At 46.4% G+C, this 25,646-nt stretch overlaps 1 protein-coding gene across 1 annotated transcript; it reads left to right on the top strand.

Annotated features, from left to right (window-relative positions):
- Positions 1-16,748: 16,748 nt before the first annotated feature.
- Positions 16,749-24,074, top strand: LOC123095741 (ribonuclease TUDOR 1). Its single transcript, XM_044517304.1, has 17 exons — positions 16,749-16,975; positions 18,208-18,365; positions 18,858-18,932; positions 19,056-19,169; positions 19,250-19,354; positions 19,468-19,674; positions 19,756-19,974; positions 20,067-20,174; positions 20,288-20,458; positions 20,542-20,742; positions 20,843-21,205; positions 21,294-21,524; positions 21,601-21,786; positions 21,862-21,939; positions 22,024-22,218; positions 22,672-23,049; positions 23,595-24,074. The coding sequence occupies exons 2-17, from the start codon at positions 18,216-18,218 to the stop codon at positions 23,781-23,783; spliced, it is 2,970 nt and encodes a 989-aa protein (XP_044373239.1). The 5' UTR covers positions 16,749-16,975; positions 18,208-18,215; the 3' UTR covers positions 23,784-24,074.
- The last annotated feature ends 1,572 nt before the right edge of the window (positions 24,075-25,646 follow it).

Below are 25,646 nucleotides of genomic sequence, written 5' to 3'. Positions count from 1 at the left end.
GAAGGATCGCTGGAGCTAGCATACCTTTTAGCATCCTTAGGATCGACAAAACCTTTCTGATTGTATCACATACAACCTTTCCTTACGAAAACTGGTAAGGAAACTTGTTTTGACATCCATCTGCCAGATTTCATAAATGCAGCTAATGCTAACATGATTCCGACAGACTTAAGCATCGCTACGGATGAGAAAATCTCATCGTAGTCAACTCCTTGAACTTGAGAAAATCCTCTTTGCCACAAGTCGATCTTCATAGACGGTAACATTACCGTCCATGTCCGTGTTCTTCTTAAAGATCCAATTATCTCAATGGCTTGCCGATCATCGGGCAAGTTCACCAAAGTCCATGCTTTGTTCTGATACATGGATCCTATCTCGGATTTCATGGCTTCTAACCATTTGTTGGAATATGGGCCCACCATCGCTTCTCCATAGCTCGTAGGTTTAGTATTGTCTAACAACATGATATCTAAGACAGGATTACCGTACCAATCAGGAGTAGTACATATCCTTGTCGACCTACGAGGTTTGGTAGTGACTTGATCCGAAGTTTCATGATCACTATCATAAGCTTCCAGTTCAATTGGTGTAGGTGCCACAGGAACAACTTCCTGTGCCCTGCTACACACTAGTTGAAGTTATGGTTCAATAACCTCATCAAGTCTCCACCATCCTCCCACTCAATTCTTTCGAGAGAACTTTTCCTCGAGAAAGGACTCGTTTCTAGAAGCAATTACCTTTGCTTCCAGATCTGAAATAGGAGGTATACCCAACTGTTTTGGGTATTGAAGATGCATTTATCCGCTTCGGGTTCGAGCTTATCAGCCTGAAACTTTTTCACATAAGCATCGCAGCCCCAAACTTTTAAGAAACGACAACTTAGGTTTCTCTAAACGGTGTCGTCTCAACGGAATTGCGTGGTGCCCCTTTTAAAGTGAATGCGGTTGTCTCTAATGCCTAACCCATAAACGATAGTGGTAATTCGATAAGAGACATCATGGTATGCACCATATCCAATAGGGTGCAGTTATGATGTTCAGACACACCATCACACTGTGGTGTTCCAGGCGGTATTAATTGTGAAACACTTTCCACAGTGTCTTAATTGTGTGCCAAACTCGTAACTCAGATATCTCTATGATCACATCATAGACATTTTATCCTCTTGTCACGACGATCTTCAACTTCACTCTGAAATTACTTGAACCTTTCAATAATTCAGACTTGTGTTTCATCAAGTAAATATTCTCAGCATCTACTCAAATCATCTGTGAAGTAAGAACATATCGATATCCACTGCGTGCCTCAGCACTCATTGGACTGCACACATCAAATGTGTTACTTCCAACAAGTTGCTCTCTTGTTCCATCTTACTGAAAACGAGGCCTTTCAGTCATCTTGCCCATGTGGTATGATTTGCATGTCTCAAGTGATTCAAAATCAAGTGAGTCCAAACGATCCATCTGCATGGAGTTTCTTCATGCATATATACCAATAGACATGGTTCGCATGTCTCAATCTTTTCGAAAACGAGTGAGTCCAAAGATCCATCTACATGGAGCTTCTTCATGCGTTCTATACCAATATGACTCAAATGGCAGTGCCACAAGTATGTGGTACTATCATCACTATTTTATATCTTTTGGCACGAACATGTGTATCACTGCGATTGAGATTCATTTTAGGTGCAAGACCATTGAAGGTATTATTCAAATAAACAGAGTAACCATTATTCTCCTTAAATGAATAACCGTATTGCGATAAACATAATCCAATCATGTTTATGCTCAACGCAAACACCAATCTCGATGGTAGAGGGAGCATGCGATGCTTGATCACATCAACCTTGGAAACACTTCCAACACACATCGTCATCTCACCTTTAGCTAGTCTCCATTTATTCCGTAGCTTTTATTTCGAGTTACTAACACTTAGCAACCGAACCGGTATCTAATACCCTGATGCTGCTAGGAGTACTAGTAAAGTACACATTCACATAATGTATATCCAATACACTTCTGTCGACCTTGCCTGCCTTATCATCTACCAAGTATCTAGGGTAGTTCTGCTTCAGTGACCGTTCCCCTCATTACAGAAGCACTTAGTCTCGGGTTTGGGTTCAACCTTGGGATTCTTCACTAGAGCAGCAAATGATTTGCTGTTTCATGAAGTATCCCTTTTGCCCTTGCCCTTCTAGAAACTAGTGGTTTTACAAACCATCAACAATTGATGCTCCTTCTTGATTTCTACTTTCGCGGTGTCAAACATCGCGAGTTGCTCAAGGATCATCATGTCTATCCCTGATATGTTATAGTTCATCACGAAGCTCTAATAGCTTGGTGGCAGTGACTATGGAGAACCATCACTGTCTCATCTGGAAGAATAAATCCCACTTGATTCAAGCGATTGTGGTACTCAGACAATCTGAGCACATGCTCAACGATTGAGCTTTTCTCCCTTAGTTTGCAGGCTTAAGAAACTTGTCAGGGGTCTCATACCTCTTGGCGTGGGCACTAGTCTGAAATCCCAATTTCAGTCTTCGGAACATCTCATATGTTCTGCGACGTTTCAAAACGTCTTTGGTGCCACAATTCTAAACCGTTAGCATTACGCACTGAACTATCACGTAGTCATCAAAACGTGTATGTCAGATGTTTCGCAACATCTACAGACGACGCTGAGGTTCAGCACACCGAGCGGTGCATTAAGGACATAAGCCTTCTGTGCAGCAATGAGGACAATCCTCAGTTTACGGACCCAGACCGCATAATTGCTACTATCAACTTTCAACTAAATTTTCTCTAGGAGCATATCTTAAACAGTAGAACTAAAGCGTAAGCTATGACATAATTTGCAAAGACCTTTTGACTATGTTCATGATAATTAAGTTCATCTGATTATTTAATGAACTCCCACTCAGATAGACATCCCTCTAGTCATCTAAGTGATACATGATCCGAGTCAAACTAGGCCGTGTCCGATCATCATGTGAGACGGACTAGTCATCATCGGTGAACATCTCCATGTTGATCGCATCTACTATACGACTCATGTTCGACCTTTTGATCTCTTGTGTTTCGAGGCCATGTTTGTACATGCTAGGCTCGTCAAGTCAACCTAAGTGTTTCACATGTGTTCCGAGGCCATGTCTGTACATGCTAGGCTCGTCAACACCCGTTGTATTCGAAAGTTAGAATCTATCACACCCGATCATCACGTGGTGCTTCGAAACAACGAACCTTCGCAACGGTGCACAGTTAGGGGGAACACGTCTCTTGAAATTTTAGTGAGGGATCATCTTATTTATGCTACCGTCGTTCTAAGCAAATAAGATGTAAACATGATAAACATCACATGCAAATCATAAAGTGACGTGATATGGCCAATATCATCTTGCGCCTTAGATCTCCATCTTCGAGGCGCGGCATGATCACCTTCGTCACCGGCATGACACCATGATCTCCATCATCATGATCTCCATCACCGTGTCTTCATGAAGTTATCTCGCCAACTATTACTTCTACTACTATGGCTAACGGTTAGCAATAAAGTAAAGTAATTACATGGCGTTTTCTTTGACACGCAGGTCATACAATAAATTAAGACAACTCCTATGGCTCCTGCCGGTTGTCATACTCATCGACATGCAAGTCGTGATTCCTATTACAAGAACATGATCAATCTCATACATCACATATATCATTCATCACATCCTTTTGGCCATATCACATCACATAGCATACCCTGCAAAAACAAGTTAGACGTCCTCTAATTGTTGTTGCATGTTTTACGTGGCTGCTATCGGATTCTAGCAAGAACATTTCTTACCTACGCAAAAGCCACAACGTGATATGCCAATTTCTATTTACCCTTCATAAGGACCCTTTTCATCGAATCCGATCCGACTAAAGTGGGAGAGACAGACACCCGCTAGCCACCTTATGCAACTAGTGCATGTCAGTCGGTGGAACCTGTCTCACGTAAGTGTATGTGTAAGGTCGGTCCGGGCCGCTTCATCCCACGATGCCGCCGAATCAAGATAAGACTAGTAACGGCAAGTAAATTGACAACATCGACGCCCACAACTACTTTGTGTTCTACTCGTGCATATAAACTACGCATAGACCTAGCTCTGATACCATTGTTGGGGAACGTAGCAGAAATTCAAAATTTTCTACGCATCACCAAGATCAATCTATGGAGTAATCTAGCATCGAGGGGAAGGGGAGTGCATCTACATACCATTGTAGATCGCGAGCGGAAGCGTTCAAGAGAACGGGGTTGATGGAGTCGTACTCGTCGTGATCCAAATCACCAATGATCCTAGCGCCGAATGGACGGCACCTCCGCGTTCAACACACGTACGGAGCAGCGACGTCTCCTCCTTCTTGATCCAGCAAGGGGGGAGGAGAGGTTGATGGAGATCCAGCAGCACGACGGCGTGGTGGTGGAAGTAGCGGGATTCCAACAGGGCTTCGCCAAGCGCTGCGGGAGGAGGGAGATGTGTCACGGGAGGGAGAGGGAGGCGCCAGGGCTTAGGGTTTGCTGCCCTCCCTTCCCCCCACTATATATAGGGCCAAGGGAGAGGGGGGGCGCAGCCTTGGCCCTTCCTCCAAGGAAGGGTGCGGCCAGGGAGGAGTCAATCCTCCCCAAGGCACCTAGGACGTGCCTTCCCCCTTTAGGACTCTCCCTTTATCTTATCTCTTGGCGCATGGTCCTCTTGGGGCTGGTTCCCTTGGCCCATATGGGCCAAGGCGCACACCCCACACCCCACAGCCCATGTGCCCCCCCGGGGCATGTGGACCCCTTGGTGGACCCCCGGACCCCTTTCGGCACTCCCGGTACAATACCGATAATGCGCGAAACTTTTCCGGCGACCAAAATAAGACTTCCCATATATAAATCTTTACCTCCGGACCATTCCGGAACTCCTCGTGATGTCCGGGATCTCATCCGGGACTCCAAACAACTTTCGGGTTACCGCATACTAATATCTCTACAACCCTAGCGTCACCGAACCTTAAGTGTGTAGACCCTACGGGTTCGGGAGACACGCAGACATGACCGAGACGACTCTCCGGTCAATAACCAACAGCGGGATCTGGATACCCATGTTGGCTCCCACATGCTCCTCGATGATCTCATCGGATGAACCACGATGTCAAGGATTCAATCAATCCCGTATACAATTTCCTTTGTCAATCGGTATGTTACTTGCCCGGGATTCGATCGTCGGTATCCCGATACCTTGTTCAATCTCATTACCGGCAAGTCTCTTTACTCGTTCTGTAACACATCATCCCGTGATCAACTCCTTGGTCACATTGTGCACGTAATGATGATGTCCTACCGAGTGGGCCCAGAGATACCTCTCCGTTTACACGGAGTGACAAATCCCAGTCTCGATTCGTGCCAACCCAACAGACACTTTCGGAGATACCTGTAGTGCACCTTTATAGTCACCCAGTTACGTTGTGACGTTTGGTACACCCAAAGCATTCCTACGGTATCCGGGAGTTGCACAATCTCATGGTCTAAGGAAATGATACTTGACATTAGAAAAGCTCTTAGCAAACGAACTACACGATCTTGTGCTAGGCTTAGGATTGGGTCTTGTCCATCACATCATTCTCCTAATGATGTGATCCCGTTATCAACGACATCCAATGTCCATGGTCAGGAAACCGTAACCATCTATTGATCAACGAGATAGTCAACTAGAGGCTTACTAGGGACATGGTGTTGTCTATGTATCCACACATGTATCTGAGTTTCCTATCAATACAATTTTAGCATGGATAATAAACGATTATCATGAACAAGGAAATATAATAATAACCAATTTATTATTGCCTCTAGGGCATATTTCCAACAGTTACAAAGGAGGGAATCAACATATTCGTATTGCCAAGCTTGCCTTCCACGCCAAGGAGAGTCCCATCCGGACACGGGACGGAGTCTTCAATCTTGTATCTTCATAGTCCAACAGTCCGGCCAAAGGATATAGTCCGGCTGTCCGAGGACCCCCTAATCCAGGACTCCCTCAGTAGCCCCTGAACCAGGCTTCAATGACGATGAGTCCGGCGCACAGATTGTCTTCGGCATTGCAAGGCGGGTTCTTCCTCCGAATACTCCATAGAAGATTTTGAACACAAGGATAGTGTCCGGCTCTGCAAAACAAATTCCACATACCACCGTAGAGAGAATAATATTTCCACAAATCTAATCTGCCGACAGCTTCTGCAGCATGACATCACACCGCGGCCCGGTCATTATTCGAACCGTTTTCCACAACCAGCCACTGCACATATTGCGAGGCGGTTTTCTCGGCACGTCTTGTCGAAGCAGAGATCGTGTCCCCTTATCACGGGATTCTCATCAATACGGGTGTGGGTAACCCAACCGCGCCATCAATTACGGCGCTTGGGGAATAAGCGGTTTTACCAGGCAAGTGAGGAGACGCAGAATCCCTGCTGCCTTTATAAGGGGATAAGGACTCCCTTCCGCACCCACGTTTTCTTCCTCCCGATCTATTCCCCTTCGCTCGAGCTCCAGTGCCCAAGCGTTCATCTTCTCTGCCCACAAAGGCCTTCCGAAAATGTCCGGATCTGGAGCAGGAGGCAAGTGGATGGCCTCTACCGTCCGGGAGAAGGATATCAAAAAGCTTCGGGAGGCCGGGTATCTGGCCAAGAAAATCAGCCACCGTCTCCCGACGGCGGGACAGATCGTCCCTACTCCGGAACCCCACGAGAGAGTTGTATTCCTCCCTCACTTTGTCCGCGGGCTAGGGTTTCCCCTCCACCCGTTCGTTCGCGGCATCATGTATTATTATGGGATCGATCTTCATGAGCTGTCCCCTAATTCCTTCCTCAATATCTCGACATTTATTGTCGTGTGCGAGGCTTTTCTCCGCATCTCGCCACACTTCGGCTTATGGCTGAAGATTTTTAATGTGAAGCCCAAGGTAGTGGGCGGCGAGCACGCCGAGTGCGGGGGCGCTATGGTGAGCAAGGTGCCCAATGTCACATGGCCAACAGGCACCTTTAACGATTCCGTCAAGGAGTGGCAACAGCAGTGGTTTTACATCACCGAGCCGCGCGGCACAGAATGGGCCGCTACTCCCGAGTTTCGATCCGGAGCCCCTCTGCGGCTTACATCCTGTGTCAAGAAGGGCCTGAACCGGTCCTTGTCCGACGAATTGTCGGTGCTCCAGACGCGCGTTAAAGATATAGGAGACAAGAACATTGAACTTGTCAATGTAGTCCAGGTGATGTTAGTTCGCCGGATTCTACCTTGTCAACACCGGACTTGCGATCTATGGGAATTCGATCCGGCCAAGCACCAAACCCTGCGAGAGCTTTTTGGCTCCTCGCACAAAGACATCTGGAAGGTGCTCTTCAAGTCCAGCAAATCATGGCCGGACTCCACCGAAGACCGTGGGTACCAACTGTCCCGCCCTGCAAGCTCGGTAAGTCATCATACTTTTTATCCGCTTAACCCAAAGGAAGCGCTTAATGTATTTTCTACAACTCTCCTAGGGCTGGACGAAGAAGGTGGAGCAGATCCATTGTACGGCCCCGCTGCCCGAAGAACCGGCCATCCCACTTCTGACGAAGATGCTGGTCCCGGCGCCTTACAAGGTGCCGAAGAGGACGGCCGAGAAGGGGGCCAAAAAGGCCCGGGGCGGTCTTCGTCGCCGCGGCACTTCGGACACAATATCCGAAGGCTCTGATGCCCGTTCCGCCTCCGAAGAGGACGAGGAGGATGAGGAAGATGAATCCCCTGCGGGGGGAAGAAAGAAAAGGACGGCCTCCGCACACTTGGAGGCCGAGTCGCCCAAAAGGGGAAAAGTTCCTCTTCCGGAGGAGTCCACTGCCGCCGCCGACAGCGGCCCGGCGTGGGATCCCAGGGCCCAGCCCCTGGTGAACTCGTGAGTATATACAGTCCGAATACGTTTATGCGTCCGGACTCATCATGGCATAATATTTTAACCTGAGCCATATTTTTGTAGTCCGGCGAGGTCCCGTACCGAGCAATCCTCATCAGAGGATTCGCTGAGCTCAGATGCTATGGAGAGCGGGACGCCCCCGAAGGCCCCTTCCTCCAAACAGGTGAATAACACCGAGGCTTCGTCCCAGAGGGACCCCGGCCAAGGAGGAGAGGGAAAGACCATGAAGGCGGCGCCTGGAGGTCAAACTTCAGGGGCCGGACACATGGGGGAGAAAATTCCCACAGGAGCTGACGGCGGGGGCCATCTTGAATTCGGCTCCCAGCCGGATGCAATTCCGGAGACCAATATGGCTCCAGAATCCAGCAGGCAGCCTCTCTCAACTGGAGGGGGCATGCCTGTTCCACCGGCAACTTCTGTCCAACCAGAGGTGTCGGATGCTTTGTTGGCGGCGCTGAAGAGCGCCTCCATCGTTGATGAACACCGTGCCCTTATGGGTGCAGTGATTGAGAAGATTCAGTCCGCTGAGAGCGGACTGAATGAAGCCTGTTTCAGCCTTATAAAAGGTTTTGAGGTATGTTTTATGAGGTTTCGAAGAGTGTCATGGTATGGATAGTAGCCCCTGATACACTGCTCGGTGAAAGAAAGAACCACACAGAGGATCGAATTAATGTTCGCAGGAAGACTCATTTGATGACATCTATCTCTCTTTTGTTATAAGCAGGCGTCTGTAGCGGCTACTGCCTCTCATACTGCGGAGGTTCCGGACTGAATCAAAGTCTGGAGCGGGCCAAAGAAGAACTTGGCCAATTGAAAATGCAGTTGGGAGATAAACAAGGTATGCGCAAGTCTTGTTCGTGTTTATTGCAAATGAATTATAAGTATGATGAAATATGTTTCGTGATTTGCGCTAGGGATGATGACCGAAGTCGAGGCTCTTAAGAAGGCTGTGGCCGAGGCCGAGAAAAGGGCAGCCACAGAGCAGGCTCTTTGTGAGAAGCACGAGGCCAGGGTTATTAAAGCCGAGGAGGAGCTTCAAGAGGCCGTGAGGAAATGCGAATCCTTGGAGCAGAGTTTAATGGAGAAATAATCCGAGCTCACCAAGGTGCATCAGGCCACGAGCGATGCCTGGGGGGAAACCCAAAGCGCCCTGCAGGGGATCCAAGAGGCGAGGCAGATTGCGGCGGGTAAGGTTTTTTCCATGTAAAGCGAGTATTGGAGGAGAAAATTATGTTTCTAATTTTGAATTCGGATTTCTCAGGGGTATTTGCCGAGATGCCTCGCCGCATATCGGATGCCGCCCAATTCTACCGAGCCGAAGAAGGGAACACTGCGGATAAGCTCTTCTGGTCGCAGTATTTGGCACCGAATTATCCGGTGTCGTTTGTCGATCAACTGAAATAGCTGATCGAACTGCATAAGGCCGCAGAACTAGCCATGAAGGATCTGATTATCCGGCTATGGCCCGCCGAGCCGATTCCCAGCAGCTACTTCGGGCTCGTGAAGCGTCTTGTGAGTGCCTGCCCTCGACTTGATGTCATCAAGCGGTCGGTCTGTATAGAGGGTGCGCGAATGGCCTTCGCCCGCGCAAAGGTGCACTGGGGGAAGATGGATGCTGAAAAGCTGATGACCGAAGGACCGCCAGATGGGAAGGAGCATCGCAAGCCCGAATTATATTATGAGAGTGTCCTGAAAGGATCCTACCTTGCAGCGGAGCTATGCACCAAGGACATTATATTTCCATGAATGTAAATCATGTTGTCCTTTGTAATGTTTGAACAATGTCATTTATATTATTTATTGCCTGTTAGGCGAAAGTTTACCCTCCTGCGCGGCCGTTTTATATATTAATCCTGAGAGTTGGCCAGTCGTCGGCTTCTGCCCCCACGTAAGAAGTACGGGGGTGTTCGGGATAAACCTGATCACTCTTTATCCCGGTTTTGGGTCCTTCGAAGGAGGTGTTCAGCACAACGAACCAGGCAATCGGACTATAAGGCTTTAGCACTCTCACTTAGCCATAGGAGCTTTAGGAAGGTAGGCGCAGCCCCTGGTGTTCGGAAGACCGCACGGGGGCGCTCTATAAGCACCTGGTCGAAAGAAAAGACCGATCCATCGCACGCTGCATTGGTTATGGCATTATGCGGGAGAAATCCTTAAAGATTTTGTAACCTCTCGAACAGCTGACCAGCTCTCGCCATATCATGACAATCAGTTTTGGCTTTCTCTACTGAGGTGCTCGTCCAGAAGAACCGGGACACGATCGCAGTAGTTCTCCCAGTGCTACCTTAGCCGATATAGCGGAACGTAAGGTACCAAAACATGGGAGCCGGGCAAACCCAACTATTGACCCAAGACATGATTCGGAGCTGATACATATAATGCTATAGGTTCGGGGTGCCGAACTTCCGTGAAGGTGTTTGGTCTTTTATTGCCGTGTTATGGGGAAAACGAAGCCCCTGGCATATTTTAAGGCATATCGCTATGTACGGATGCCACTTGACAAAAGAATTTTATAGGAAATAGCAGCAGATAAGCGTCATATGAATCCACATATTTGTATTTGAATAGCACGTCGATGCGTATAAGTACATTTAATGTGATAAAAAGGAAATATGACTGTAGAACCTGCTGAGACCAGGGGGGAAGGAGGCCTGTCTTGGCCTTCGCCGGAGTGTTTAATTGAGCTCTGGACGAGCCGGGCTATCCTTCCGCGAAGTAATTCGGAGTCCTTTGGCGGTGTCCGGGAGCTTGGCCGTTGACTCGAGGTTCGGCTGCAAGGTGCTGCTTGTTGCTTCTGCTGTTAAGGCAGCGGTGTACTTGTTGACGTCGAAGTAAAGTTCGTCCTTGCCATGAACCGTGATAACGCCGCGTGGACCGGGCATTTTGAGCTTACGGTAGGCATAATATGGCACCGCATTGAATCGAGCGAACGCGGTTCGTCCAAGCAGTGCCTGATAATCACTGCGGAAGGGGACGATTTTGAAGACTAACTCTTCAGTACGGTAGTTGTCGGGTGATCCAAAGACTACCTCAAGGGTGATGGAGCCTGTACAGCTGGCTTCCACACCTGGTATAATGCCTCTGAAAGTGGCTTTAGTGGGTTTGATCACCGAATGATCGATGCCCATCTTGTGCACTGTGTCCTGGTAGAGCAGGTTTAAACTGCTGCCTCCGTCCATGAGGACTCGTGTGAGGTGAAACCCGTCGATTATTGGGTCGAGGACTAGTGCAGCTGGGTTGCCCTGATTGGCGTTAACCGGACGATCCGTGCGGTTGAAGGTGACCGACCCTAATTTATATTGTGGGGCGACTAGTTCCGTTAAGTGGGCATCCCTAAGGGTGCATATCCGGTCCGGGTTGGGAATGTGGGTGATGTTTACCACGTTCACTGTTTGGATTTGTAGGGGAAGTTTCTTTTGCCCTCCTGTGTTCGGTGATCTGGGCTCTTCGTCGCCATCGTCGCTTTAAGACCCCCCTTCTCTGTTTTTGGCGCCTGCCCTGCCGGCTTGTTTGAAGACCCAGCATTCTCTGTTGGTATGAGTGGCTGGCGTCCCAGGGGTGCCATGATTTTGGCATTGGCGATCGAGTATGCGGTCCAGACTTGATGGGCCCGTATTGTTATTTTTAAGTGGCCCTTTCCGCTGACCAGACTTTGAGCCGCTGAACCCGGCATTAACTGCCGTATCTTCGGCGTTTTCACCATATTTGCGGCGCTTGTGTTTGTTGCGTCGTGGTTTGCCGTTGCTATCCCTGGCCTCTGATGCGCCAGGTTTGCTTGCTGTGTTGTTACTACGAGCCAACCAGCTATCTTCGCCCGCGCAAAAGCGGGTCATAAATGTCGTGAGGGCTGCCATGGATTTTGGCTTCTCTTGGCCGAGGTGTCGGGCGAGCCACTCATCATGGATGTTATGTTTAAATGCCGCTAAGGCCTCTGCATCCGGACAGTCGACAATTTGTTTTTTCTTAGTTAGGAACCGGGTCCAGAATTTCCTGGCCGATTCCCCTGGCTGCTGAGTTATATGACTTAAATCGTCAGCATCCGGCGGTCGCACATAAGTGCCCTGGAAATTGTCCAGGAATGCGTCTGCTAGGCTCTCCCAATTTCCGATGGAGTTTGCCGGCAAGCTATTCAGCCAATGCCGAGCCGGCCCTTTGAGTTTTAGCGGGAGATACTTGATGGCGTGTAGATCATCCCCGCGGGCCATGTGAATGTGGAGGAAGAAGTCTTCTATCCATACCGCGGGGTCTGTAGTACCATCATATGATTCAATGTTTACGGGTTTGAACCCTTCTGGGAATTCATGATCCATTACTTCATCGGTGAAGCATAGGGGGTGTGCGGCGCCTCTGTGCCGGGCTATGTCGCGGCGCAGTTCATACGAGTCTTGTCTGCTGTATTCGGCCCGGCCGGATTTGTTTTTAGTGTATCCGGCGTGACGATCATCGTCACGTGTTGGGGCGCGCCCCCGTGATCCGTAGATCGATCTTGTATGTCCTGCTTTGTTTTTCAATACGTCTCGCAGGTCCTGTGTATTGCCTCGGGCCTTGGTGTTTTTGTTTGACTGGCGACGCGGTGCGGGCTGAACTTCGGGCTGATACGCCGCTTTATCTCGGCCGCGAGGTGGCCGGTCAGCCGCATCATATGCTGGTAGTGCAGGTTTCAGTGCTTCCTCCTCGAGTTGGGGTAGCAACCTGCGCTTTGGGTAACTTTTGGTTGGGTGCTCGAGTTCGTATTCCTCGGCCGCCAGGACTTCGGTCCATCTGTCCGCTAGCAGATCCTGATCAGCTTGAAGCTGCTGCTGCTTTTTCTTCAGGCTTTTTGCTGTGGCTATAAGCTGGCGCTTGAAGCGCTCCTGCTCGACGGGATCCTCAGGTACGATTAATTCTTCGTCGTCGAGGCTCATCTCGTCTTCGGAGAGAGGCATGTAATTGTCATCCTCTGATTCTCCGTATGCTGCCTGTTCCGGAGGGCTAGCTTGTTCATCCTCCCGCTCGAGGTCTGGCTGGAGGGGATTGTCGCCGTATTCGGCACTATCCGGAGCGTTATTGTCTCTTGTGCCGGTATCGCTATTTTTGCTATGGCGGGACTTAGAGCGGCGCCGCTGACGCCGGCTCTTGAATTGCTTCTTGGAGGGATTATCCTCCGTTGCCTTGTCGCCATCGCCTTCTTTGGGAGTGTCCACCATGTATACATCGTATGATGAGGTGGCAGTCCAGCGCCCTGTGGGCGGTGGTTCCTGTTCGTCTCCTGCATTGTCGTCTATATCGTCGATGTCTTCGGAGCCGAAATCGAGCATGTTGGTTAAGTCGTCGACAATGGCTATTAAGTGGGTGGTGGGTGGGGAACGAATTTCCTCGTCGTCCGCTTCCCACTCGATGTTTACCCAGGTTCGGGCCCTCTCGATGGAGGTAATACCCTACTTCCTGCTTGATTGATCTTGATGATATGAGTATTACAAGAGTTGATCTACCACGAGATCGTAGAGGCTAAACCCTAAAAGCTAGCCTATGGTATGATTGTTGTTCTTCTTGTCCTACGGACTAAACCCTCTGGTTTATATAGATACCGGAGGGGGCTAGGGTTACACAGAGTCGGTTACAAGGGAGGAGATCTACATATCCGTATTGCCAAGCTTGCCTTCCACGCCAAGGAGAGTCCCATCCGGACACGGGACGGAGTCTTCAATCTTGTATCTTCACAGTCCAACAGTCCGGCCAAAGGATATAGTCCGGCTGTCCGAGGACCCCCTAATCCAGGACTCCCTCAGGGGGCAAACACAAGCTCAAATGATAAGAACCATTAGGGAAGAAGAACCCCTTAAATACCCCCCCCAAATCCAACTGCTATGTGCATTGGGCCAGGTCAACACAACCCAATGAGAACAGAAGTAAAAATGGTAGTTCTGCCAGGGTAGTACTACCACTTGGGGGAGCAGTACTATCGCTCTACTGTCGCTCAAGTAGATTGGTCAACAGAAGCATAAAAATAAGCGAAAGTGGAAGCCGTACATGTCAACGGAAGTACTACCGATAGGAAGCAGCAAAACAACCCAAGTAAAACAGATGGATGCAAGGAAGACCAAAGCTGCCAACACTTCTGCAAAGGAACTCTGATTCGGACGAACTCAAGCTTGATGGAAAGCTAACGACAAGAGTTGTCAAATCACGACTGGAAATCTTCAGAAGTGGCAAGGGGAGTATGCCTATGATATAGAGGTGTGAAACCTCCACGAGTGAAGAACCGGCATAAACTCCAACATAAAAAACACAAGAGATGATGCATACAAACTCCATTTTCGATGAGCTTGAGCTTGTCATGAAGATGACCACAAGCTCAAAAACTCACACAAAGAGAAGCCAAACAAGAACCAAGAAAGATGATGCCAATGATGCAATGGTTTGAGCTCTCTACGAATGATACGATCAAGCTACTCACTCGAGAGCCCTCCTTGATAATACGACTATCAATCCTATAACCCGGTCTCCCAACTAACACCATGAGACCGGTAAAATAGAAAATCTATCAAGGAAAAACCTTTACCTTGCACATAGTCCACTTGAGCTAGATGATGACGATCTTGACTTCCTCAAGTTGGACCACCTTTCTTGATTGCTTTGGCTCGACGAAGACTAGTAGATTGCTCCCCCATACTCCACTATGGGTGAGCCTCTCTTCAGCACATCTTCACATGTCCATTGTCACCACAATGGACGGCAAACTTCAAGCAAGAGATCACTTCGTGATGCTCCCCTTGAACTTGCACGACAAAACATGACCAATCTTTGGATAAATCCTTGAATAGTACCTTGGTCAACACATATTATCCTTCTTATAACCTTGAAACCAACATATGGCCTTCAAGCGAAGCCTATGGACAAACCTTAAAAAATAACTCAAAGCAACCATTAGTCCATAGGGATTGTCATCGGTTATCAAAACCAAACATGGGGCACCATGCTCTTTCAACGCCCGGGTTCGAGGCTTCTGGAGTCCTCCCTTGTTGAGATCGGCGGGCCGTAAGCTTGACCCATGGACTGTGTGGGCCACATAGGTTGGCACCCCCTAGTCCAGGACACCGTCACCTGCGAAGCCGGGAAGATGACTAGGGCAAAGCATCTCTAGAAGACAATCATGATGACTACACGTCCCTTCGAGGTGCTACACATGGACTTATTTGGCCCTACTCATTATTCCACTCTTACCACTACTCATTATTTGGCCCCTTTTCATAGTGTAGGATGTGAATTATGGTTTAGGGGACACTCCATTGCGCACTGGGCTTGTGCCCCTTCACGAAAGCTCATTGTCCTCACGTCTCAGAGGCGGCGTTGCGATCGCCGGTACGAGCATTTGCACTAATACCATTAGTTGTCTCCTCGAGTACATCCCATATATGCTTTGATTTCCACCTAGATATTTCCATATTTGCAAGGAATAGAATAAACAAGGAGATTTGCACATCTTTGCAATTATTAGTGTGAATAGTGGGGCCAGATGAAGTGATAAACTCACTGATTATTCATGAATATCCAGTTTAAAAGAGGGTAAAATTGTGTGTAAAAGACACTCATCAATGCGTGGTGGGGAATCTCCTGCGACAGCGGATGGCAAGATTGAGAATTGATGGCTACGACACCCAGTTTTTGGATGTGGAGAATGCCTCTTCCATCCCGCATGAAACTGATGTAGGTGGCTAAGGAGTTGTGGGAGAGCAATGCCCATGATGAGCGGCCAGAGGGTGCTCATCCCTGGATAATTGACCTCCCTATGTAAATCATACAAGTGAAGGGCGACTGTCGGTTCCCGTCATTGGTCTATAGGCGATTGCCACCTTACTAGTGAAGCAGTCCCTCCGCCCGTCACTCAAAGGCAGACGACTATACAGGTTTCTGCAGTAGTGTAGAATTAGAATTTAAAATCGAGATTTCCACGGAAATGGTCCTGACAAATTCCATGATAATGATTATGGGAATTGTGTCTATTGTATATATTTCCTTTGGGAATTTGTTTACATCAATTTGGCAACGACACACAACAAGTACCTACTATGATTTTTCCTCTAACCACCAACAACCACTTCCGAGCTACCTTGATCATAATTGCGAACCCCCCTCGCCCCCAAAAAATTAACGCCACGTGTTCCCTTTTCTCCACTCAACTGTACCAATCAAAGCACAATAACTGAGCATATCCTATAATGAATGTATAAAGCGGCACAATGAATATTTACCGCAACTCGAGGACTTTAATAGAAAGAAAAAGTAATAAACATCTCAATGTAAATAGCGGAGATACAAATTCCGATGGATGACGACACCGTGAGCTAAACATCGACCTCCGTAAATGGAAGGCCATACATCGTATATAGTACACCTGTGTTATTGTGACAATCAAATCAATAACCAACAATCCTCTATCCCATCCAATTGTTGGAGTGACCATCATCAACAACCTGACGCCCAAAGCCTCCTCATCACTAACATCCAAGAAAAACACAACTAAAAGGAAGACCAACCCCAACAAAACCCAGATCGATGATAGAAACAGTTGGAAAGCATTGAACAAACTCTCTAGGCCTGAGGATAAAGCTGCTGTATCATCTGTCCCAACAGCTTTCATCCCCTTTGGGGTGATGGATGGATAGGTAGATAGATCCCCACCTCGTCATTTCCCCAAAAGAAACCCAGCTAGCATGACGTAGCGTGCAGCAACCTCGTCCTCTTTCTCGCTTGCGCGTCACGATATCTATCCACCATCCTCTCTGACTCACGTGCGTGCAGCGGAAAGCCCAGCCCAGGAGCCCGCCGGCCCAGCGAAGGAATTAATACGGAGGAGAAGGTTCCAAAAAAATGCCGATGATATTATAAATGGGGGCAGTGGGCGTCGCTCCACTCCAGCGTTTTTTTTCCTCCCTCATTCGGATCGGGATCAGAGAGAGATCCTCCCTCCTCCTCCCCGGATCAGGCCGGCCAAACCCCCTCTCCCGGATCTCGGATCGGGAGGCGGAGGCCGACCCCTCCCCCAAGGTGAGACCGCCCCTCCTCCCCTCTCCTCCTCGCCGTCGTGATAGCCGCTCGCCGACGCGCGCGTCCGTGCCAGTTCGCCGGCCGGTGAATTGCCTGTTCTAATCTGGCTGCCAGATGCGCTCTGTTTCCATTCCCGATCTCCTCCTCTGCTAGTTGTAATCTAGCCTTCGAAGCTTGGAGGATGCGCAGGGGTAATCTGCTCTGTTTTCGCGATCCCTGCAGTTTTTCTCCCACCCATCTGCGCGGTAGATGTGGAGCAGGTTCGCCTGGAGTGCTCCTGATTCGACTGTTTTCCTTCGAGCGGTAGTTCGTGGTCGTTTACGGTAGATTTTGCCTAGATCCGTTTGAAGGTTCTGACGATGTTTTTTTTCTGTTGGGTTTAACGTAGATCTAGTGTTTTTTTTCGTGCAATTTTTTTTACGGCAGCGCTTTCCCGCAAAACGAGGCGGCAGGGGGGTTATCACTGTCAGCGGCGAGCATCACAGATCTGTAGGAACATGTTTGTTGTTCAGCGTGTGGTAGGGTGGGGTGGGGGTTGCACCACATCGGAAGTTGCTAAAAATGAACACGTTCCGGAAAAGGAAACATGGGGGAAAAGCTGCACCCGGAGGATTTAGCCTTGTGCCCACCACAAATTTTGGTTGCATGGCAGCCGCCTTTTTGCCATGGCTCACGGCTAGACAGGAGAGGGGCAGGGCAATGCGTTCTGAACAACACGGCATGTAACAAACGTACAGTTCAGGTCCGCCGGGTCACAGATCCGGAGGCTCAGGAATTCTGACGAGGTTTTCTCACTGGCTAGGTACAGATTTACACAGGCTGTTAGTGTTGCAGCTCTGTGCATGTCTGCCTGGACGAATTTCTGTGTGTATCAGATCATATTTAGTTTCGTATGTTTTGTGTGCACTGCTCCGCCGTTCTGCGACTCCCTGAGCCGTGACTGAAAGTTTCTGCAATGTTAGGATTGGAGTGGATTGATTTTACAACATTTAAAAAGCAGCAGTGATTTATGGGAAAATTTTAACATTGTGGTGATTAATTATCTTCAATTCACATGTGACCGGTCATGTTTTTCTTTCCTTCTAGCCACCTATGGCCTGTGAAATCCAAATACAATGAAAATTATGGAACATGCATGTATTAACAGAAGAATTGTTGAATTATATGGACGACCCAACTAAATTTGACTTCACAGCTAATGAAGTTCTGTTTCCTTTTGATTGCAAATATAGGTGCTATCATGGCAGCAAGCACAGGGGCTTCAGGATGGCTAAGGGGCAAGGTGAAGGCTGTGACGTCTGGAGACTGCCTTCTCATCATGGGGAGCACAAAGGCAGAGATTCCACCAGAGAAGTCCATCACTCTGTCATACCTTATGGCCCCAAGGCTGGTAAGAGTCAGTCTGCACTTTTAGACAAGGGGAATATCGTTTACATTTTAACTTGTTGCATGTGTTCATTTCCTCCATTAATTTAGAGTAAGTCACTGGTTTAGTGTGTTGTCAGGGGCAGAGCTAGATATAGGCCTGCTCATCTAGGGATGTAATATATTAGTCATTTTTTTGTTTTATATGGTAGTTTCTATGGGCTTTTGGATCTAGAGCCTGAGTTGAAGCCTTGATTGCGCAGGGTCTGCTTCCACCCTTCTCTATAGTGAATTATGTTTACATGCTACACTTGTGAGCCAATGGAAGTTAGTATTTGGCACAAGAATTTCTCTCCATCATTGCATTTTCGTTCCCACTGTTTCACTGTGTTCTGTTTGTATAATTTGACACTTAGGAATGCATCTATAATAAATTGTTGATGTTATTTGTGCAGTACATTTGTTCTTGTCTCCATCTTTTCTTGTCTGTTGAATCCGTATATTTGTGGTGCTCTAGGCTCGTCGTGGTGGAGTGGATGAGCCATTTGCTTGGGAAAGCAGGGAGTATCTGAGGAAACTCTGCGTAGGAAAGGTACATGATGTGTCTTTTCTTTATCTATTCCAAATCCTCCTATGCATGTATTAATACTGAATGTAATCACATAAAAACGACTTCTATATTCTCTTGGAAATGAAAAACTAAAATCTATTGCAGGAGGTCACATTTAGAGTGGATTACACTGCTCCTAACATCGGACGAGAATTTGGCACTGTCTACCTTGGCGACAAGAACGTTGCCTACTTGGTGGTTGCTGCAGGATGGGCAAGGGTGATAACCATTTACTTTTTCCTCAATTGTTTTGTTGTGCCAAATGTTTTCGTAAATTTTGATCTTATTTATTTGATCAGGTGAAGGAGCAAGGCCCCAAGGGGGGTGAACCACTCCCAAATGTCTCTGAGCTTCTGAGGTTGGAGGAAGTTGCTAAGCAACAGGGTTTAGGCCGTTGGAGCAAGGTTTGCTTTCTTTTGGGGTTCCTGCTGTCCTGCAACCATCTTTTGAATTGCATGACACAAATGTTCTATCGAATGATGACCTAATTTTGTGTTCTTATTTTCTGCCAACTTAGGAACCTGGTGCTGCTGAAGATTCGATAAGAGATCTTCCACCATCAGCAATTGGCGAACTAAGTGGTTTTGATGCAAAGGGTTTTGCAGTTGCAAATAAAGGCAAGAGTCTGGAAGCCATTGTCGAACAAGTTCGTGATGGCAGTACCATTCGTGTTTACTTGCTTCCAAGTTTCCAATTTGTCCAGATATATGTCGCTGGAGTGCAGGTGTGCTTCTCAATAGCTTCTATTTGATTCCATATATATTTTTTCTGTTAGAAAGTAAATATTGAGAATGATGAAATGCAGGCTCCGTCCATGGGGAGACGACCACCGAATCCTACTGTTGTTGCCGAACCAGAGGGCACTACTAACGGCACTACAAATGGTGACGATTCTGGGGAAGCTCCTGCACCACTGACAACAGCACAAAGGCTTGCTGCATCGACAGCCTCTACTGAAGTTCCACCAGATAGGTTTGGAAGAGAAGCTAAGCATTTCACAGAGACTCGTGTTCTGAACAGAGATGTAAGCCACCTTTTCTTTTGGTTGTTTTATCCCATCTTTAGAGTCAACATGTATCATCTTTTAATCAGTTTTGATTTGTATTTTTTCTCTAGGTGCGGATTGTGGTGGAGGGGACAGACAGTTTCAGTAATATAATTGGTTCGGTGTATTACCCAGATGGTGACACTGCTAAGGACTTGTCCCTTGAGCTTGTTGAAAATGTATGACTAATTATTTATCCATATTCATTCTACGAAGCAAGAATAGCTAAATTGTTTATTTAATCTTTCAGACATTTGCATTTCTTAACTGTTCTGTAACCTTCCCATTACAGGGTCTTGCGAAATATGTGGAATGGAGTGCGAACATGCTAGATGTTGAAGTTAAAATAAAGCTGAAGAATGCTGAACTTCAGGCAAAAAAGGAACAGCTGAGAATTTGGACTGGATTTAAGCCACCAGTGACAAATTCGAAGCCAATCCATGATCAGAAATTCACTGGAAAAGTGGGTTTCATGTTCTCAGTAGCAGTCTATTGATCATCATTCTTGTGACTTAACTAATTTGGTTCATATTGATGTCTTTGTAGGTGGTAGAAGTTGTGAGTGGAGATTGTATTATTGTTGCTGATGATGCTGCTCCTTATGGTAGTCCTTCAGCAGAACGGCGGGTTAATCTTTCAAGTATTAGAGCTCCTAAGCTAGGCAATCCCCGCAGAGAGGACAACAAGCCCGACAAATTTGCTCGTGAATCTAAGGAATTCTTGCGCACTCGGTTGATTGGCAAACAGGTATGTATGGGCTGCTCATATTCTTACTGAAGTTACAATGATGAGAAGTTGATTTCTTAGTTGAGAAATGACTGATATATCCCTTTTTTCAAAATTTCAGGTGACCGTGGAAATGGAATATTCTAGAAGGATCAGTACAATGGATGGACAGAATGCTGTGCCTGTAATGAACTCGGCTGATACCAGAGTTTTGGATTATGGTTCAGTGTTTCTAGGTTCGCCATCACCGGCGGACGGAGATGACACATCTTCTGCTCCAAGCACAGGCACCCAGCCTAAAATTAATGTTGCTGAGCTTTTGCTCTCACGGGGCTTTGCTGAGATATCAAAACACCGTGACTATGAGGAAAGATCACATTATTTTGATGCTCTATTAGCGGCTCACTCACGTGCTGAGAAAGCAAAGAAAGGAATTCACTCTGACAAACTTCCTCCTGTGATGCATATAACAGATTTAACAATGGTTGGCATTCTTGCTTGTTCCAGTAGTTTCCTTTGACATTTGCTCTGCACCTTTATTAATAGATTGTTATGATTGCATATCTCCTCAGGTTAATTCTAAGAAGGCCAAAGATTTCCTTCCCTTCCTGCAGCGGAATAGAAGGCATACTGCTGTTGTTGAATATGTGTTCAGCGGTCATCGTTTCAAACTAACAATTCCGAAGGAGACTTGCAGCATCGCTTTTTCTTTGTCTGGTGTTAGGTGCCCTGGTAAAGATGAGCCCTACTCGAGCGAAGCTATTGCTTTGATGAGGAGGATGATTCTACAGCGTGATGTGGAGGTATGGCGTTTGCTGCCTCTCTGCTTTGTCCATATCTCAATCTTCAATATCTGAAGGATACCAAATCATTTTGCAGATTGAGGTTGAAACAGTTGATAGAACTGGAACATTCATAGGTTCCTTGTGGGAGTCTAAGACCAATGTGGGTTCTGTTCTTTTGGAGTCTGGCTTGGCCAAGCTTAGTTCATTTGGCTTGGATAGGATTCCAGATGCTCATGTCCTCACAAGAGCTGAAAAGTTAGCAAAGCAGCAGAAACTGAAGGTAACCTGTTATACTGCTACATCTTTTAGGAAGTACATAATTGTTTTTTTTTGTTACTGACACCTATTTATCAAGATATGGGAGAACTATGTCGAGGGTGAAGAAGTTACTAATGGGTCGGCCTCTGAATCCAAACAAAAGGAAATTCTGAAGGTTCGTTGATGAAAAAACATTGGAAGTAGTTGATTTTTGTCGTTACTAAAACAGTGCTGACATGGCTCTGTTACCTGAGTTCAGGTTGTTGCTACTGAAGTTCTTGGTGGTGGAAAGTTCTATGCCCAGACAGTAGGTGACCAGAGAGTAGCTTCCATCCAACAACAGCTTGCATCCTTGAAACTTAAGGAGGCACCAGTCATTGGTGCTTTTAATCCTGGGAAGGGAGAGATAGTCCTTGCTCAGTTTAGCCTCGACAACTCTTGGAATAGAGCCATGGTATGACTACAGTTAATTCACTCATATTAAAACTAACTAATTATTCTTGTATCAAGGTCATAGATTGGCTATTAAATTCAGACTCTGATTTCAGCAATATCTTTAATAGATACTTAGACCTGTCATTAGCCGTTTAACTTGACGCATTTAACAAATATCAGTTTCTACTTAAGCTGCTGGACCTTAAGAATTGGTGTGCTTGTTAGGATCATTTAGGTGAAGTGATACATGCCGAGTGTCAGACTTGAGTACCTAACAGTGCACATGACAATACTATTAGCAGTATCTTGCCAAGTTGACAGTATTGTTGAAAATACGCGCATGATGTCCCACTTCAGTGCAATGCTACATGCTAATATTTGTTCTTCTCATGATGACTAATTAGTTTTACATATTTGTTTATAATAAAATCGTACAGTATCCTAAGGAGAATTTCCATCATAATTCCTGCAGATTGTTAATGGACCCCGAGGAGCTGTAGAGTCTGTAGATGACAAATTTGAAGTATTCTACATTGATTTTGGCAACCAAGAAGTGGTTCCTTACAACCGCATCCGGCCTGCAGACCCATCAGTATCCTCCTCTCCTCCTCTTGCTCAGCTCTGCAGCCTTGCCTTCATAAAGGTGCCTGGTCTGGAGGATGATAATGGTCAGGAAGCAGCAGAGTATCTCAGCGAATGCTTGCTGAGCAGTTCAAAACAATACCGGGCAATGATCGAAGAGCGCGACACTACTGGTGGTAAAGTGAAGGGACAAGGCACTGGACCTGTACTCATTGTGACTCTTGTTGATCCAGAGACAGAATCCAGCATCAATGCTGCCATGCTCGAGGTTTGTGCTATTAACTGTTATGCATTATGAATTGCTGGTTAGCTTTGTTTACTGGCTGGCGGGGTTCTGCATGGTCTGCTTTGATCTTTCCATGAGGAGCTTTCTTTATAGAAATAGTTTGCTATGAAAATAGTTTGGAGGATATTGCTTAAGCAGTTTGAGTAGTTTTACACAATCACTCAGAATTAGTCATATTTTTTTTAATATTGATCATGAAAATTATACAGTAGTGTTTAGACCCTCCATGTTTTTTTTGGAAATGTAGCTTCGGAAATGCTATACATTAGGATTGTTATCCGCTAGTTCCTACCTACCTTAAGTATGTTTTGTGGTGTATATGGATTCTGAGGGTTATGGAAACATCGTCTCAGTTACCAGCTACTCTGGTTTATCTGACGTCTGAGTTACTTTTTGAGGTCGACGTGCGAGTTATATTCAATGAATTCAGTATTATTAGCATTATTTCCTATCCCAGCTTAGATGCATATTTATGTGTTTGGGAATAGTCAACTTCATCCCTAACATGCTCATGCTAATGTTTGCAGGAAGGGCTTGCCCGACTTGAAAGGGGCAAGAGATGGGACACCAAGGAGAGGAAGACAGCTCTCGAGAACCTGGAACAGTTCCAGGAGAAGGCGAAGAAGGAAAGGCTGCGGCTGTGGCAGTATGGAGACGTCGAATCCGACGAGGAAGATCAAGCTCCAGGCGGGAGGAGACCCCCGCCGCGTCGGTAGATGAGAGAAGGCACTGGCGCAGTCATGGTTTAGATATGAAAGTTTTGGACACCGAGCGGAACTCAGTCGAGAGCTTATATATGAAAACTAGTGAGAGAGAGAAGACTATATTTATGCAATTAGAAGAGAACTATATACATTGTTTTTCCCTAAGCTCAATAAGGTCTGTGTCCTTTGTGGACTGCGTTTCTTCTTTGTAGAGACAGAACATATAATACCGAGGATTGCAGTCAAATGGAAATTAAATTCAGGTTTGGAACTTTAATGTACCAAATAAAGTGACTTTACTGCTGTCCTCTGTTGTTGTTATGTTTCTTTTTGCATTCGCTGGTAAAGATAGTTTTATACTCATCCGCATGTAATCTGCTGCATGGCATTTTAGCAGCATGATAGGGGACTCACAAGTCAGTGAGCTCTCTATGTTCAAAATGCCTTTGCAAGTACTAGATGACCTGTTGCGCGTAAAGGCCGAGTGTAAGCTAATTATTATGAGAGCGTGCATTAATATATTGTTGTTTGAAAAGAATAGCTCATATACTATATGCAGTAAGTACATAAGTTTGGAAATGATGCACTAAGTTATGTAGGAAAGGACTCTTGTGATCTATTTAGATTCGATACACAATTATGCAGAGGCCTTTGGATGTGCACTTGAAGGCGAAAGCATATTTTTTTTTATCATGGTTGTTTCAAAAGCACACTTCTTTTATCATGGTTGTTTAAAAAGCACACCACACAATAGTTTAAGCAGCAAATAACCGATAGCTAAATGCACAGGATGGTCTTAGGGGTTTACATAAGATCCAAAAGGACGATAAACATAGAAGTCTTGATAGACATCTATACTAATACTAAGTTATATAACAAGGGGCTCTTGCAACTTGCTTATATTGGGTGGATGATCAAGCGCACTCCCTTGGAAGTGCATTTGAAGGCGAAAGCATATGCTTACCCTTTGTTCGTGCTAGATGACCCGTTGCAACGATGGCGCAAAGGGCGAGAGCAAACCAAGTACTGATAGAGTGAGTGCTCATTAAAGTACGTAGATACCTAGCGTAGCGTATGAAATGAGTAGCTACTGCTGGCAGATAGTTGCCTGATAATAATACAAAGTGTTCTAAGAAGCTTATGAATGATTATCTACAATGATAGTCATAGATACATTATATAGGCGGTACGAAGTGAAGAACATTAGATAGATCCATCGTGACGTGCTTCACTGGCATTGAGAATGACCCTCTTGCCTCGGCAACTCTTTACAGTGGCTGTGATTGGTGGTTGGTATTGCCCAAAGCCAAAATACCTTCGATGTCGCCGGCTAGGCTCCAATAGTACTTGTTTATTTGATGGAGATCATACTCTGATTGTGTAGTTGTATCACTAAGACGGTCAGCAACATATCTTATGTGTGACAAAATATGATTTATATTGTTGTCTTTTGATGTTGACCCGGCTGTGAAGTTGGCATTTATTATGCCATAAAGTTCCTTTGCTGCCATGTGATCTCCACTGAGGCTGCTACTCCAGCTGTTGCTAAAATAGTCTATTATTCCTTGTTCTTTTTGCTTATGTTTAAGAGACTTGCATTTTTCCTGAGCCAGTTGTAGTTTGTTATAGTTTATGTCTTGCAGAACTATGCTGTAAGAGCCTTCCATGCACTTGAGAGCTTCAGCTGCTAGCTGATCTTGTGCTTCTTCAACTTTGCCATACACATGGATGGATATTGAATTTCTTGGAAGGATATTGTTCAGCTGGTGCTTACACCCATAGAAGTGAATTGTTGCATCAAGACCAGCTGGCTTTCCCTTCTTTGTTGAGTATACTGCACTTGGGAGGCCAAGTTGTTGCAGCATAGTGTCTAGA

This window comes from Triticum aestivum, chromosome 4D (genome assembly GCF_018294505.1).
Source record: "Triticum aestivum cultivar Chinese Spring chromosome 4D, IWGSC CS RefSeq v2.1, whole genome shotgun sequence".
NCBI lineage: Eukaryota > Viridiplantae > Streptophyta > Magnoliopsida > Poales > Poaceae > Triticum > Triticum aestivum.
Note: the sequence above shows the minus strand (reverse complement) of the source record. Positions and strands in the feature narration are given on the sequence as shown.

Coding starts and splice junctions, on each gene's coding strand:
- LOC123095741 (XM_044517304.1), top strand. CDS start 18,216: ATGGCAGCAAGCACAGGGGCTTCAGGATGGCTAAGGGGCAAGGTGAAG. Junction 18,366..18,857: donor ACCTTATGGCCCCAAGGCTG/GTAAGAGTCAGT, acceptor GTGGTGCTCTAG/GCTCGTCGTGGTGGAGTGGA. Junction 21,206..21,293: donor ATATAACAGATTTAACAATG/GTTGGCATTCTT, acceptor ATATCTCCTCAG/GTTAATTCTAAGAAGGCCAA.